Source organism: Chelonoidis abingdonii, chromosome 13 (genome assembly GCF_003597395.2).
Source record: "Chelonoidis abingdonii isolate Lonesome George chromosome 13, CheloAbing_2.0, whole genome shotgun sequence".
In the NCBI taxonomy this organism is placed as follows: domain Eukaryota; kingdom Metazoa; phylum Chordata; order Testudines; family Testudinidae; genus Chelonoidis; species Chelonoidis abingdonii.
The window spans coordinates 23,382,227-23,396,761 of record NC_133781.1 but is presented as its reverse complement, the minus strand read 5'-3'; the positions used below and the strand labels follow the sequence as shown (position 1 = coordinate 23,396,761).

The following is a 14,535-nucleotide window of genomic DNA, read 5'->3' as shown; positions in this document are numbered from 1 at the left end:
TCAACACGTAACTACTGACCGAAAGGATCTGAGGCTTGACTTCAGTGACTCTGAAAGAAACAAACAAACCATGCTTTTCCCACAATAGTCTGTGTTTAGTACTTGAGTGCAACTTCTGGCAAGAAGTAAATTGTCTTTTTCCACTGCACAAAAAGACCCCTTTGCATTTAGGTTGACCTCAATGTTGCTTTGGCTTGAGGATCTGAAGCAGAGAGAACTTGCTTCATGTAAGAAGCAGATAAATACAGATATGGTATCTTGGACAGAATTTAGGCTGTCAGAGTCTAAAAGCTCAATTTCAGTACAGAAATGTTTGTTGTACTGGAGTATTATTAGAATGTGAAGGTACTGTAACATTAAAAAACTGGCTTGATTAATACTTTAATCTGAGTTTGAAATCATCTACCCAGCAAGATAAATCATTGCTCAGTAAATATGGGACAGATGACTGCACTGGCCCAGTCCTATGGATGCCAACATCAGTGACTTTCCTCTGGTGAAGTTCAATGGGAATAGTCATATCAGTGGTTACACACATGCTTGAGTGTTTGCAGGCTCAGGCAGTGTGTGTAAAATACAGACTAGATCCTAGGTTCTGCCCCAGGCAGGCAGCAGAAACTGCTTGCATTTCCTCTGCTGGGAATTCCCCTGCTATGTGGTTGGGAGGGGAGTCAGAAAACCAGCACAGCTGGGAGCTACAACTGGGGGTCTCCTTCCCACTCTGCCAAAGTTGTTTTACAGGGCCAGAGTCTCTGCTGTGTCCAAGTTCAGATGTTAATAGCAGGTTGTATTCCCATAAGTCTCTGTCAAGGTAATGACTCCTCATTACTGATGTGACACTGCATCATATATAGGAAAAACTTCTTTTGTCCCAAGGCTTGTGTGCAACAGACAACTTGGTCTTACCTATGTCACTAGTTACTGCAGATCTAATATTAGACCTAAGTTGTCTGAACTACAGTTTTGTTTTTTTAGAATAGTGACTCCTGAGAGAAAATAAATTTCTTCATTCAGAAAAAGGTAACATTAAAAATATACGAACTATCATATCAAGTAATTCCCCTCAGGCATGGAAATGTAATTGCCTAGCCATAAGCATGAAATTGACCTATGTGTACAGGTAGCTCAAATGCTATTGTGAGGATTTAAGTGAAACAGACTATTTACTGCTCAGATAAGTTCTCTGCACAGGGGCGAGTTTGACCCTAATTATGTAGGGCCCAATCCTGCATCCACTGAACTCCAGGGGAGTTTTGCTGTTGAGTTCAATGTGAGCAAGATTAGGCTTTCAGCTGCTAAAACATCCAATTTAGTAATTTTCCATTAACCAAAACCTGAAACCCTTATTCACTCTTTACTCAAACCACCAATCGACTGGCCCCACCCTAATAAAGGCTTTTAAAGTGTTACATTACAAAATTCTGAATGTGGGACTTTGTTTATTTAAAAGAAAAATGTTTGAAAACCTGAGCATTTCCCCTAATATTTAAACAAGGGAACAGTATCCAATCTGAAACAGCAGTAGCTTCATCTACACTGGCAAATTTCATTGCTTTAGAATGGTAAAAATGCACCTTTGCACAGTTACAGACAAAGACCACTGGGTCTAGTATTGCGTCTGCTGGTCGTAGTTTACCGCAAGGGCCACCTAAACCTAGATCACATCTTAAGGTTAATTATGGACAGCTCACACGATTTTAAACACAATAGACCACGTGTAGGCAGAAGGCCAGATCCATGGCACAGACTCAGAGGCAGCACAAAGCAGGTGGAAACTTCAGTGCTGAAGCATAGCGAAGCAGCGCCGTAACAAGGGCGAGGCGAGTGAGCTACTTGCCTCGGGCGCGCAAAGTGGAGGGGCGCAGCTCTACCGCAATCAGCAGCACTTTGGCGTCAGCTCTACTGCCACTGCTTCTTTGGCAGCGGGTCCCTGAGTCCTTGTTGGAGGGAAGAACCTCTCGCCGAATTGCCACCGCCACTTCATTCATTCTTTGGCAGCATGTCCCCCGACTCCCTCTCGGAGAGAAGGACCAGCTGCCAAATTGTAGCCAAAGAATGAATGAAATGGCGGTGGCAATTCGGCGGGAGGTTCTTCCCTCCGACAGGGACTGAGGGACCCTCTGCTGAAATGCCACCGAAGAGCCTGGAGCCGGCCCTTACCTTGGACGCAAAAATTCCTTGTTACGGGCTCTGCAGTGAAGGATCCTTCCACTAGAGGGAAATCCTTGGGTAGGATTAAGCTGGCACAGCCATTTCAACCTCATCAGTTGCCCCATCAGTCCCCTTATAGGAGAAGCAAGGAGTGGGGGAGGGGATGATGCTCTGCCTGATCTCCTATGGTGGAACCAGTGCAAGACCACCAGATCCCGTGTAATTTAGCATAGTTACTGTGAACTCAATTTTGCCCTCTGGCTGCTCCAAAATCAAGGGACCAAAGGAGTGGCTTAGAGAGATCCCTTCTCCCTAATCTCCTCTGCTAAGAATCTATCCTTAAGCATTTAATGTTAAACACCAAAATGACATTTTTCCAATAGAGATGAGCCCTTATACAGTTCACCCAGGCCTGAAAGGACAATTAAATTTTCTTCATTAGCCTTCTCCAGTCCCATGTCCCTACCTAGAGCTTAACAACTGATGGATTAAAATAAATAACTGAATTGGTTTTATGGTCTTGCCTTCAGGAAAGCCCATTTTCAGTGCTTCCCCACACCGGCCCGTTACTCCAATTAGATATCACTGAAGGCAAGAGTACAGCAGCTGCAGAAAATATATATATATATATATTTACATCGGTAACAACACGTGCTCTAGGTATTCAGATTACGGAAAAAATGTATTACATACACAAACAAAAACACAAAGACAATGGTAGGTGTGAGACAAACTGCAAACAGCAAGTATATACAGAAAATCAGTCACATCTACTGCAACAGTCCATTTCCAAGGAGTGTGTTAAAACAAACAAGAAAACATCTCTGTGCATGTAGGCAAAAGCCAGATATTTGATTACAGAGAAACGGACCAGAGAGTTTCCCTGCTTGTGCCAATTGGTATGAAACAAAGGGTGGATTTTTTCCTCCTCCACCTCTGTTTTTAAGTTTAAAGCATGTAAATTTTTTTAATTTTTTTTTTTTTTTTAAACAAATGTTTAGTGCGTGGAATAAAATTTCACAGCATTTAACTTCTACCTGATTTTACTTTTAGTTAAAAGGTCTTAATTCTACAAGAAATGGACCCAATTCAGGAAGCACATAAATGGTGTTTATACCCATCCCTAGTCAGGGCCGCATGTATGCAAGTGCTTAACTTTAAGCATATCCTTAACTCCAATGGGATCGAAGTACAGTATATGCTCAAAGCTAAGCAAGCGCTTGTGTACTTTCCTGATTCAGAGTATATGAATGTGTGCATATTCAGACAGGAGATACAGTATCTGGGATGGGAAATTTGGGTGGTGAATGCAAGCTCTTGTGCAGTGTGAAACAGTGGGGTTGGGGGTGGAACACATTACCTGTTACTGGCGTCGTAAGTGTGCTTTCTACTTTTAACCACTCAAAAGGTTAAATTAGTTTACATCAGGGATTAACCAACTGCAAAACTGTAGAAGGACCCCACCATTCTCTCCCCCCCCCCGCCCACCCCCAGGAGTGGAACCATGTGCTTTGGTGGTGAGGAAGGGAAATAAGCTAATTAAGTTAAGGTTTTTCTTTAAAATAATGAAGTGGATTTGCATGCAGTCCGTAACATTTAAAAGAAATAGAATGTGCTCCCTGGCTGAAGCCTTAAAATGCAGAGGAGTAGTATCCCAGAATTAATTTTAAAATGGCCCAGTGATAAACCCCTGAAAATAAGGGCATACATTGCAATGCCTCAATGCTATAGAAACCCAGGCACAATACATACACATGCCCACACTAGACAACAGACTGGCAATCATCCCGATGTTGGATATGTGGCCTTCATATTAAAAGCACTTTTTGCTGACAGTGGCAAACAAGTGGATGGTGTTTTTACATGGATAGTAACAATTCTGCAGTTTGATCCCTCCCCCAATACAGATATTCCTTTTTTTTCAAAAAGGTACAGGTTTGACCAAAGGTTTATTTTTACCTCTTTGTGGTTTCAGTAGTAAAGCTCTGGCAAAGCTAAATTCAACAGAGAGTGATGTAGTCAGCACCAGTCAGGAATCACACCTGGACATGGCCAAATTTTTGGGAGTACCCTCATTCATTTGAAAGAATGAAAGAGTAATTCTTGTTCTTAAAGGGACGGGAGACATCCATATGTTTCCATTGTATTTCACCTTTACAACCAGAGGTAGAGTCATTATGTCCAGTAGCTCAAACACCGTGATCCAGTTATACTGTTATTACATTAATATACAGTAGAGATCTTGTCAGATATTGAAAGTGCATGAAAAAAACAAATCAAGCCAATTTGATGACTCACAGATAAGTGTACCAGACATCATATAAAACATACCACACTCACACATAAGATATATATATATATATATATATATATATATATAGAATCATTTACAGTATCATAGTGATGTTTAGATCCAGTGGCACGTGCAGAAATATCAGACAATTGCTGTGTGTGTCCTTCAGTTTTTTATTTCCAGGATAGATGGGTTGTGGTCTAGGATGGCCAAAATAATCTTGTCCATATACTGTCGCAATCTGTAGTTTATTTCCTCCTGTTCTTTAAGAGCTTCCATGAGCTGAAACAAAGATTCCCAAGTTAAGTATCTAATGCAAAACGTCACTCCCACCTACAGCACTGTGTGAATTAAAATTAGATAAGGCTTGGCCTCGGGTCACCTTTGTATAAAAAAAAATTACTCATTGCCTCTAATGATTCTCTGCTCAACCCTCACCCCAAGAGATTGCAAAGTGAAGACACGAAAAGGTAGATAAGTATCCCTATTATGCAGTTAGCTAACACGGGCACTTATGTCTGGGTAACTTATGTCGCTCAGGGGGGTGGTATATTCATCCCTCTGAGCGACATAAATTCTGCCAACATGAGTGCTGGTGTAGACAGCGCTAAGCTGCCGGAAGACCTTCTCTTGCTGACAGCTTCTGCCGCTCGCGGAGGTGGTTTTTTAATACTAACAGGAGAGCTCTCTGTTAGCAGACAGTGTCTTCACCAGATGCACTGCAGCGGAATAGTTGCAGCGCTGTGTGTGTAGACATGCCCCTAAATCCCACTGAGCAAGTCACTTGAGTCAGGGGGAAAGCTGTAAATAGAATCCAGGGCTCCCAGCCCAGAGTCTGGTGTTCTATCCACTAGCCCACACTGCCTGCTCATGCATGAGTAGATCTGTTTCCTCATCTTAGCATGTATATTAATGAAATCTTTTTAAAGCATTCCTACATCTGTAGAAAAAAAGGTGCTGTAAATACAGAGTGTGAGAATTATAACATATATAATGTTTTGAGGCCACAGTTTTCTGTGGAAATAGATTCTTTTTTATTTGAAATCATCAATAATCCACCTTTGGTGCTATATTAACGTGCAGGGAAAATGTATATTTTGTCCTTTCACCAAAGCTCTTAGGATCTGAGAGCATCTTTAGTTCATTTCAAGACAAGTTGCTTTATATACATAGTATGTTTAGGCTGAGGTTTTCAAAGCTGTCTAAGAGATTTGGATCCCCAGTGCTCACTAAAATTAATGGGTTTGGGGCATCCAGTTGTATTAGGTGGCCTTTAAAATCTCAGGCCAAAATTATTACGATAAAAAACACTGATGAAATTTCTTTTTAAAACAGGTCTGAAATGTAATAAACATGGTCCACTACGTTACGGTGACAGCAGGACGTTTGTCAAGCAAAGACACAAGATGCGTCTTTTTTGGGGGAGGAAAACCAGAAACAAAGAGTTAGTTGGGGCAGCCTACGTGGAGTCTTTTAGTGAGACTAGAAGCAAAACCCCAGGCTGATATTGTGAGTGAGAAGGTCTGAAGGCTCAGGTTCAGCAGGTTGTGATGCTGAGATGATAAAGAGTGGCCAAAGTTGTCCAGTGACAGTGATTCAGTGCCCAATTTAAGGCATGAGTTTTTTAAAAAGTCTTAAGGACCCATCCTCTGAAAAAATCAGTCTCTTGGATATCAGTTTCTGGTGTCTATTTACATCTAAAAATTGAGGTGCTCCAAAAAAGTCACTAGTCACTTTGGAAAATCTTGGCCAGCACCTCCAGGTCTCCAGCTGGATGGGAATGTACGTTTGTCACATATAATTCAACACAACAGTAGTTTGGCATTCCTGCTGAGATACGCCTTCTTTATTCTCTCGAGCCAGGGGTTTGTTTTGTTTTTTTTAAATGTGCCTCTTAGAGCTCATCTCTGTAGAGAATGTGTCTGATTCTTCCCCTCCTCCCCTGATCAAAATTGCATTATTTGAACAAACCATTGTAATTAACAAGGAGACAGGGGAGTCGAGCAGGACCACTTTGGCAGCATGCTACTCAGTATTAGATAGTGATCCAGAAGTTCTGCGTTAGTCCTGATAAGATTAAAGACTGGATACAAGACTTATTTTGGTGGCAGCAAAAATGTAGTTTCTCTTACTCTGAGGCCAGGTCTATACCATCACCTACTTCGGTATAACTAATGTTGCTGGGGGTGTGACTATACCACCCACTGACACAGCTATCACCTCTCACCAAGGTGGATTTTTTCTGCTGATGGAAGAGCTCTCTCCTGCTGGCATAGAGCATCTTCACTGGACCCACTGCAGCAGCACCGCTGTAGTGCTTCTAGTGTAGACTAGTCCTGAGAAAAATTCCACCAGCTGACATCACACAACCATTCTCCACAAGTCCCTGGTTCAGCAAGGTACGTAAGCACTGGTTAGTTAAAGTATGCAGTATGGTTTCAAGCTTCTTAGCAACTTGGAGGTGTGCCGGGTTTTCACAAGCTGTGCCAGCTGGAAACGAGGAGCCAATGTGTAAACTCAGTTTGAAGCATGAGCAAAATTCTCTCTTGGTTATACAGGAGTAAATCCAAAGTCACTTCTCTGAAGTTAATGGAGTTACTCTAGCTTGACAGTGGAATAAATCAGATCAGAAAATCTGGACCTGCACTTGAAGAAGTGAGATACCATAAGGTACCAGCTAAACAGGAAACAGGTCTGTAACAGCGGTCAGTGCCTTAAATAGATAGGCTTTTGATTCAGTGCTGCCATCCTTTGAAACAAACTCCTGTTAAGATGGAATTTCTCTATTACTTTGATTATAATGAAACTAGTTGGATGATGCTAAAATAGGCATCTGAAAATATCACTAGATTTAGCTACACTCCTAATTCCTGGCAAAACAAGAGTTATGTTGCTGATTTGTCTGTGTAAGAATTTTCACCTTGACAGTTAATCTGGTCTCACTTTTATATTTTGTGATTAGCATGGTTTTGCTCTCAGTTGCATTACCTCATCTCTTGATGCAGAGTCGATTTCAGCAGCCAGTGATTGGGCTTTTGTCTGTGTTGCAAAGAGATTCTTCGCTTCGTAAAGACTAAGACTTAGGATCTGTCCATTAAGGTCATCATTCTGGTCACGAAGTTTCTGATTCTCCTATTAAAATAGGAAAGAAAATGGAATGGCGTTTTCATGAAAAGAAAGAAAAACCGCTCAGATGACATGAAAGCGAACATCGCTTTTGTTTTGCATGTCACTATCCACTGTTCTAAGATATGCCCTTTACCAAGGTACCTCTGTGATGAAGTGGGGGTTTTCTTGGGGTTTTCTGTCTTTTCCAGGGTTTGTATGCACAGGGGGTGGGACTCAATGTACCTGGGTGTTACTGGTTTAACAAGGTGAGGGGAGAGGGAGTTTGTTGTTACAGAGGACCGGAGAGGGACTCGGGACCCGCTTTGGCTTGAGGATCTGAAGCAGAGAGAACTTGCTTCATGTAAGAAGCAGATAAATACAGATATGGTATCTTGGACAGAATTTAGGCTGTCAGAGTCTAAAAGCTCAATTTCAGTACAGAAATGTTTGTTGTACTGGAGTATTATTAGAATGTGAAGGTACTGTAACATTAAAAAACTGGCTTGATTAATACTTTAATCTGAGTTTGAAATCATCTACCCAGCAAGATAAATCATTGCTCAGTAAATATGGGACAGATGACTGCACTGGCCCAGTCCTATGGATGCCAACATCAGTGACTTTCCTCTGGTGAAGTTCAATGGGAATAGTCATATCAGTGGTTACACACATGCTTGAGTGTTTGCAGGCTCAGGCAGTGTGTGTAAAATACAGACTAGATCCTAGGTTCTGCCCCAGGCAGGCAGCAGAAACTGCTTGCATTTCCTCTGCTGGGAATTCCCCTGCTATGTGGTTGGGAGGGGAGTCAGAAAACCAGCACAGCTGGGAGCTACAACTGGGGGTCTCCTTCCCACTCTGCCAAAGTTGTTTTACAGGGCCAGAGTCTCTGCTGTGTCCAAGTTCAGATGTTAATAGCAGGTTGTATTCCCATAAGTCTCTGTCAAGGTAATGACTCCTCATTACTGATGTGACACTGCATCATATATAGGAAAAACTTCTTTTGTCCCAAGGCTTGTGTGCAACAGACAACTTGGTCTTACCTATGTCACTAGTTACTGCAGATCTAATATTAGACCTAAGTTGTCTGAACTACAGTTTTGTTTTTTTAGAATAGTGACTCCTGAGAGAAAATAAATTTCTTCATTCAGAAAAAGGTAACATTAAAAATATACGAACTATCATATCAAGTAATTCCCCTCAGGCATGGAAATGTAATTGCCTAGCCATAAGCATGAAATTGACCTATGTGTACAGGTAGCTCAAATGCTATTGTGAGGATTTAAGTGAAACAGACTATTTACTGCTCAGATAAGTTCTCTGCACAGGGGCGAGTTTGACGTGCCGCCCCGCCCCGGTAAAATAGCGCCCCCCAAAATTCTGGCACCCTAGGCCATTGCCTAGGTCGCCTAAATGGTAGCGCCGGCCCTGGTTACAGGGCATTCACAGAAGACGTTTCCTACTGATCCCAGCTGTGGATCAGCTTCCGTGCCAAGCATGATAAGCTGAAAACCCCCCACCCATGTGTATCTTCACTTTGTTCAGCCACTTAGTTTTCCATTTTCTGTACTATCTTCATCTGTGTCTTCAAACATGATTATATTACTGGAAACCTTCCAATTTTGGAGACGGTCTTCAAGCAACTAGACTCCGGTCAGTCTTCTGATGACCCCGAGAACTCAGTCATATTGAGGAGAAAAATACAGACACAGACAAAAGTGCCCCAACTTTAATCTCCAATTTGCCTTTATTATTTTGTGTGCCCAAGTTGGCAAAACACCCTGTGTGCACAGATACGACGTTTACTTGTGCATGGATTGCTTTTAATGTCTAGTCCATATAGCACCAGGGTCCCCAAACTGTGGGACACAATCCTGGCCCCACCTCTCAGCCGTGGCTCCATTCCTGGCCCCCCACTACGGTCCAGCTGCAGCTTCTGCTCTTGGCCCCAGCCTTTACTCCCGGCTACAGCTCTGCTCCCAGCCCCGGCCCCGGCCCCACCCTCGGCCTCTGGCAGGGTTCTGTTCTCACTCCGGCCCCAGACCTGCCCCCAGCCTTGGCTCCCCTCCCCAGCAGCCGCAGCCCCACTCCTTGTCCCGGGGAAGGACCATGAAAAGTTTGGGGACCACTGATATAAAGGACAGCAGCCTACTACTGATGCCAGCTAACAGTTACTTCCTTAGTAAAGTGACATGGCCTATGGATCTGAAAGTCTCCAGTTTGGATCTCATGGTCAACCCACGTGAGTCATTGCATAGGAGACACACACAAATGCATGAATATGCCTCCTGCACTATGCAGGCTGCATTTACAATCCTTTCAAAAAGCAAACAGCTTGGGAAGTCTTTTAAGAAATTCAAACACTATAAAGATCCTCCACTTCAGGTCAATGAAAGTCTCTGTTGGGAGTTTGTTGATAAAAGTTACAATTCGAGATATTTCTTCAGCATCTCTGCATGATTATCCAAACATCACCCCCACGAACATGAGAGGTTTGGAGGCCCCCACCCCTCTCACCTGCTTTAGCCGTTTAATTTCATGCTCCATTTCCACTTCCCTCGTTCTTGCATTGAATTCACTCACACTAGATGAGGAGCTTCTCCCCCGGCCAGGGCGCTCACAGTCTAGTTTGTACAGCTGCAAATGCTCCAGTTCCTTTCGCAAGTCCTCAATGAGCTGCAAGGAGATGGAGAGGATGGTCCATTTCAATAAACAGCGACTGACCACCTGCACAGGAACTGATCAGCTCTTCAGGGCAGGGACTGCCTAGGTGTTTGCAGGATAACTGGTGCAGTGTAGCTCTGATCCAGATCGGAGCAGCTGGGCACTTCTGCAACACAGCCAGGACCTCAGCACCCGCTTTCGGGAAGTGCTGATCACACAGCCAGTTTATGAAGTGCAAGGGTATCTAAGGAAGCTTGAAAGATACCTTCCTAGCTGCACATATTCAGAGGCACAGAGATCGTGAGAGACCAGCTCGAAAGTTTACAATTGTGGCAGGGACTGTCACTATGTGATTGTACAGTGTCTAGCACAATGGGGCTGCCCACATGCTCAAGGCCTCTAGGCACTCCTGCAATACAAGGGTTAAACAATCAGTGCCCCTAGGGGAATTGCCACATCAACATTATCATTCCCAGGTCCTGCTGTGGCCGCCCTTGCATATGACAGTGCACCTGTTGTTTTACTCACTCTTGTAAGGGAGGGCTTCCGGAGCAGGCTCTGCACCTCTGCTCATACCCACCTCCTGAGTAGCTTCCCTCTCCTTGTTAAACTCTAGTCTATTCTGTCGCAGTTTGTCCATCATCCTTTTGTACAAGTCCATCTCGTCCTTCAGCCGCAAACTGGTGTCTTCTAACCTGTCCGACATGCGTTGCCTCTCCTGAAACAAACCAGGAACTTGATAGCCAAGTTGCACTTCCCCAGCCCATCACGTTTCCATGTCATTGTTCTACACCATGCTCATCGGCCAATGCCATTCATCAGCATGGGTGCAGCTACTCTAGTGCCATGCTGCAGCTAGAAGCTTAATCTCCCGGAGCTCGAGCCTTTCAGCTACCTGCATGCAGAGCTGTATTCAATCATTGGAAGTTCTGAGTGTACTAGCACTTAGCTGGGTTGGGGCCACTATATAAACAAGCAGCCTCCAAGGATAACAAAAACAGGTATTTTATCGGTCAGTGACTATTCCAGAACTCTCCCGTCGGGCCATTTCTCTGCAGAGAGCCAGAGAAGTGGGATATTTCTGTATAGTTTAGGGAGATAATTTCTCAAAGCATAAAAGCTTAAACACAAACTTGCCATTTGAAGACAGATAACTCTCTGCCTCATCCCCTGCCATCTTGCAAAACCTTTTGATTTTCCAACTAGTTTAGGAGAACGCAATTTATATGCTGAAAGGAAAACTCACTATGCCCCTGAGCTAATGCCTAATGAAGTCAACAGAAAGACACCCATTCATTTCAATGGGCCTTGGACAGGACTATAAAAGTCAGTCACTTTGAAGTTCACCTCAGAAATATTCCTTTAGGTGTGTTAAGTATCTCCCAAATCCATTTACATTATTTCTCTCTTATTTTGGGGATTGCCAATTAAAAAACCCTATCGTTTAGTGACTGATTTTTTTGCCCTCACATCAACCACACAGTTGACTAGCAGTCACTCACTACACAGAAGTTTAATTACCTCATCTAGTTTCTCGGTTTGCGATTTCAGTCGTGTTACGGTGCTTTTGAGTTCACCATTTTCTTCTTCAAGCTGTTGAACCCTGTATAAAGACAGCGAGACCTACAGTAAACACAATCGACAGGAAAAGTGTGGGGGATTGAGAGAAACATGCTTCCCAGAAAACTCCTTTAATCTTGTCTCTCTATTGAATATAGGTGTTTAAAGACAAAAAACTTCTCCTAGTGGTTTTCAGCACAATCACTGACTTGGTTTAAGTGGCCAAAGATCCACATGCATATTTGGATGTGAGGGGGATGGGCATGGCATAAGACCCTGAAGAGAACCTAACAGAAAGGAACCAGGCCACAGAGAAGTTCCCGATACAGTTGGTCCCAGTGCATCCCTTGAATCACTAATTTTAGAAAGCCAAATACCTACTTATTTAAGCTGCTCATATGGACTTCTACATTAAATTGTTGCCGAGAAAGCACTGACTCATGTCAATATATGAAGCCAGTAATAAAAAGGCAACTGAACTTTTACTGTCTTCTAAAGCTTCTACTGGGCATCTCTTGCACAAAGACAGAATATGCAGGGCCTGACTTGCCACCCTGAACCTTCGGCAGTAATTTAAACAGCATTCTAGTAGCTTTTTACGCCCATTCTGCACAGGTGTAAGTAGCTTCCCAAGGACCAAGACAGCAGAGAATCAGTCTCACATCCTTCCTGTTCTGGTTGAAGATGGGGATAAAACAGACACCTGTATCTATGCAGAGGCAACAAGAATAGAGCCCTTGACCTGAGTTCTAGTTTTATGGTTGTGCTTTATAGGTTCCTTGGGCATGCCCATAGGAGGCTCTCTCTTACAGATTTTGCTTCCTCACTGTATGCCAGGGCCACAGCTTGGTATCCTTCAGAGCCCAGTGCAAGGCCCTTGGCTGAATGTACATCTGGGAGAACATCTGGCAGCTGACTGCAGTTGGGTGGTTGTGTCAGCGGTGTGAGGGTAATTATTTTCCTGTTTGACTTGAGTGATGGTAGGTGCCCAGAAAGCCATTAGTGACATACATTTACATGCCACATTCGTTCTTATGCCATAAAAGGGAGACTGCCACAATGCAACTTGAGCAGGGAGTCATCAAATCTCAAGTCGGGGAAAAGCCAAGTGTATTCCATTCCCCCGTCCTTTTGGCGTATGTATAGTGTCTATCAAGTTGTTCTGCATAGGCAGACCTCTGCCAAGGGGGCTCTGAAGAGGGATCAGCTGGGAGAATTGGGGTCTTAGTAATTGGTAAGTTCTTCGGGGTAGGGATCCTTCTTACACATAAAAAACCTAACATGCTTTTGGGTATTAAACAGCCTAAGTGACTCTTCAATTATTTTAAGTATCTAACCCATAACCATCTGCACACAAGGCAACACACAATCTAGGTTCACACACTAAATCAAAAAAGTGGATTACAAAAAGAACACATGAGGAAAACAGTCATCATCTGCTTCTGTGTGGATCTAGACAACACATCACCCCAACTTGCCAGCTGGTACGTTTTTACCTTGTATTTAGCAGCTCAATTTCAGTGCTCTTTTCTTTTTCATACTTGCTGTATGCTTCTCTATGCCTTTTTATTTCTTCTTCCAGCGTTTGTTCAGCTGATGTCTCCTGGTCTTTCAACAGTTCTTCTAGTTCATTAACTCTAGGAAAGTCAGTCATTTTGGTAACAGTTTCAAACACTTGCCCACACACCACATTCAAGAGCATCATACACATATACACTTCTCTTTTATTCTATACTGATTTACCACTTGGATCTTTGTATGCATACTTCCCAGCAGCCGAAGTTAAGGAACATTTATTTCTCTATTATGGCCATTCTCTGTATTTTCTCTCTAGATGTAGGCCAGTTTTCTGCCGCAAGTATGTATACCATAAAAGACACGGGGGCATCCCCTTCATGACATGATGTGAGATGACTTTCCCTGGACAGCCAGCTGCAAGCAAGTCAGATACTCTGCTTGGCAGGAGAATAACTGCTACATTGCTAAGCTTGCTTACAGGACACAATGCATTGCACATGCAGCAAGGCTGTGCAGTTCCATTTTTTGGGCTTCCCAGATTAAAAGCTTTGAGGACATTTGCTCTGTGTATGACAGTGACATGCACAAAATTCAACTGAAAGTTCACGCTTCATTCTATCTAAGCAGCTGGGATCCAATATTGGATTTCCACTTTCCTTCTAGTCTCACTATAGCTCTGCTCCTGAAGGTACTGCAGAGACGTGGCACAGAGGGAGCAGGCTGCGTGTTTTATTACCTGTGAACTAGCTGTGTGTTCTCCTGTTTCAGTTTGCTCTTCAGGTCTCCATTTGTCACGTTATCATTCTCCAGTTCCGTCACCTTTTTTTCTAAATAAGTGACCTAGAAAGAGCAGAGGATTTGAGTCTCTTTCACACCCACCCAACCTCTTACATCTAAGCCACAACAGGGGGCAAAGCTGCACTGGGGTGCCGAAGGTAAAACTTAATACAAAGGTCCACATTTCCAAGAGAGCAGGGGTGCATCTCGTTCTGATCTTCCCTTAAGTTCGTGTCCCCAAAAACTGATCAGTGCAAACGCACAATGAATTGACACACAGAAGTGCATATTTACCGGAATTAAATACAGAGAGAAATTAAGCTACTTAGCATCACTGTGACAGACAAGCTGTCATTACTTTATTTGCATAAATAACACTCAGCTTCTTGCAACAAGGTAGTGCAATGAGATTTAGTGCTTATGAGGGTGAATCCTCCAAGGCGCTAGGCAGCCTTGGCTTCTACCAA

At 43.3% G+C, this 14,535-nt stretch overlaps 1 protein-coding gene across 4 annotated transcripts in view; it reads right to left on the bottom strand.

Moving 5' to 3' along the window:
* Nucleotides 1–2,172: 2,172 nt before the first annotated feature.
* RAB11FIP4 (RAB11 family interacting protein 4) overlaps nucleotides 2,173–14,535 on the bottom strand; it is a 207,773-nt gene continuing 195,410 nt past the window's right edge. For 3 of the 4 annotated variants that reach the window (XM_032805647.2, XM_075071842.1, XM_032805649.2), the window contains 7 exons: nucleotides 14,028–14,131; nucleotides 13,270–13,410; nucleotides 11,735–11,816; nucleotides 10,794–10,931; nucleotides 10,067–10,225; nucleotides 7,433–7,576; nucleotides 2,173–4,726 (listed from right to left, as the gene is read on the bottom strand). In XM_032805647.2, coding sequence (XP_032661538.1) covers nucleotides 4,610–4,726; nucleotides 7,433–7,576; nucleotides 10,067–10,225; nucleotides 10,794–10,931; nucleotides 11,735–11,816; nucleotides 13,270–13,410; nucleotides 14,028–14,131 — 885 coding nt within the window. In that variant the 3' untranslated portion in view covers nucleotides 2,173–4,609. The remainder of the gene's footprint in view (nucleotides 4,727–7,432; nucleotides 7,577–10,066; nucleotides 10,226–10,793; nucleotides 10,932–11,734; nucleotides 11,817–13,269; nucleotides 13,411–14,027; nucleotides 14,132–14,535) is intronic. The other variant, XM_075071843.1, reaches the window with a different exon arrangement.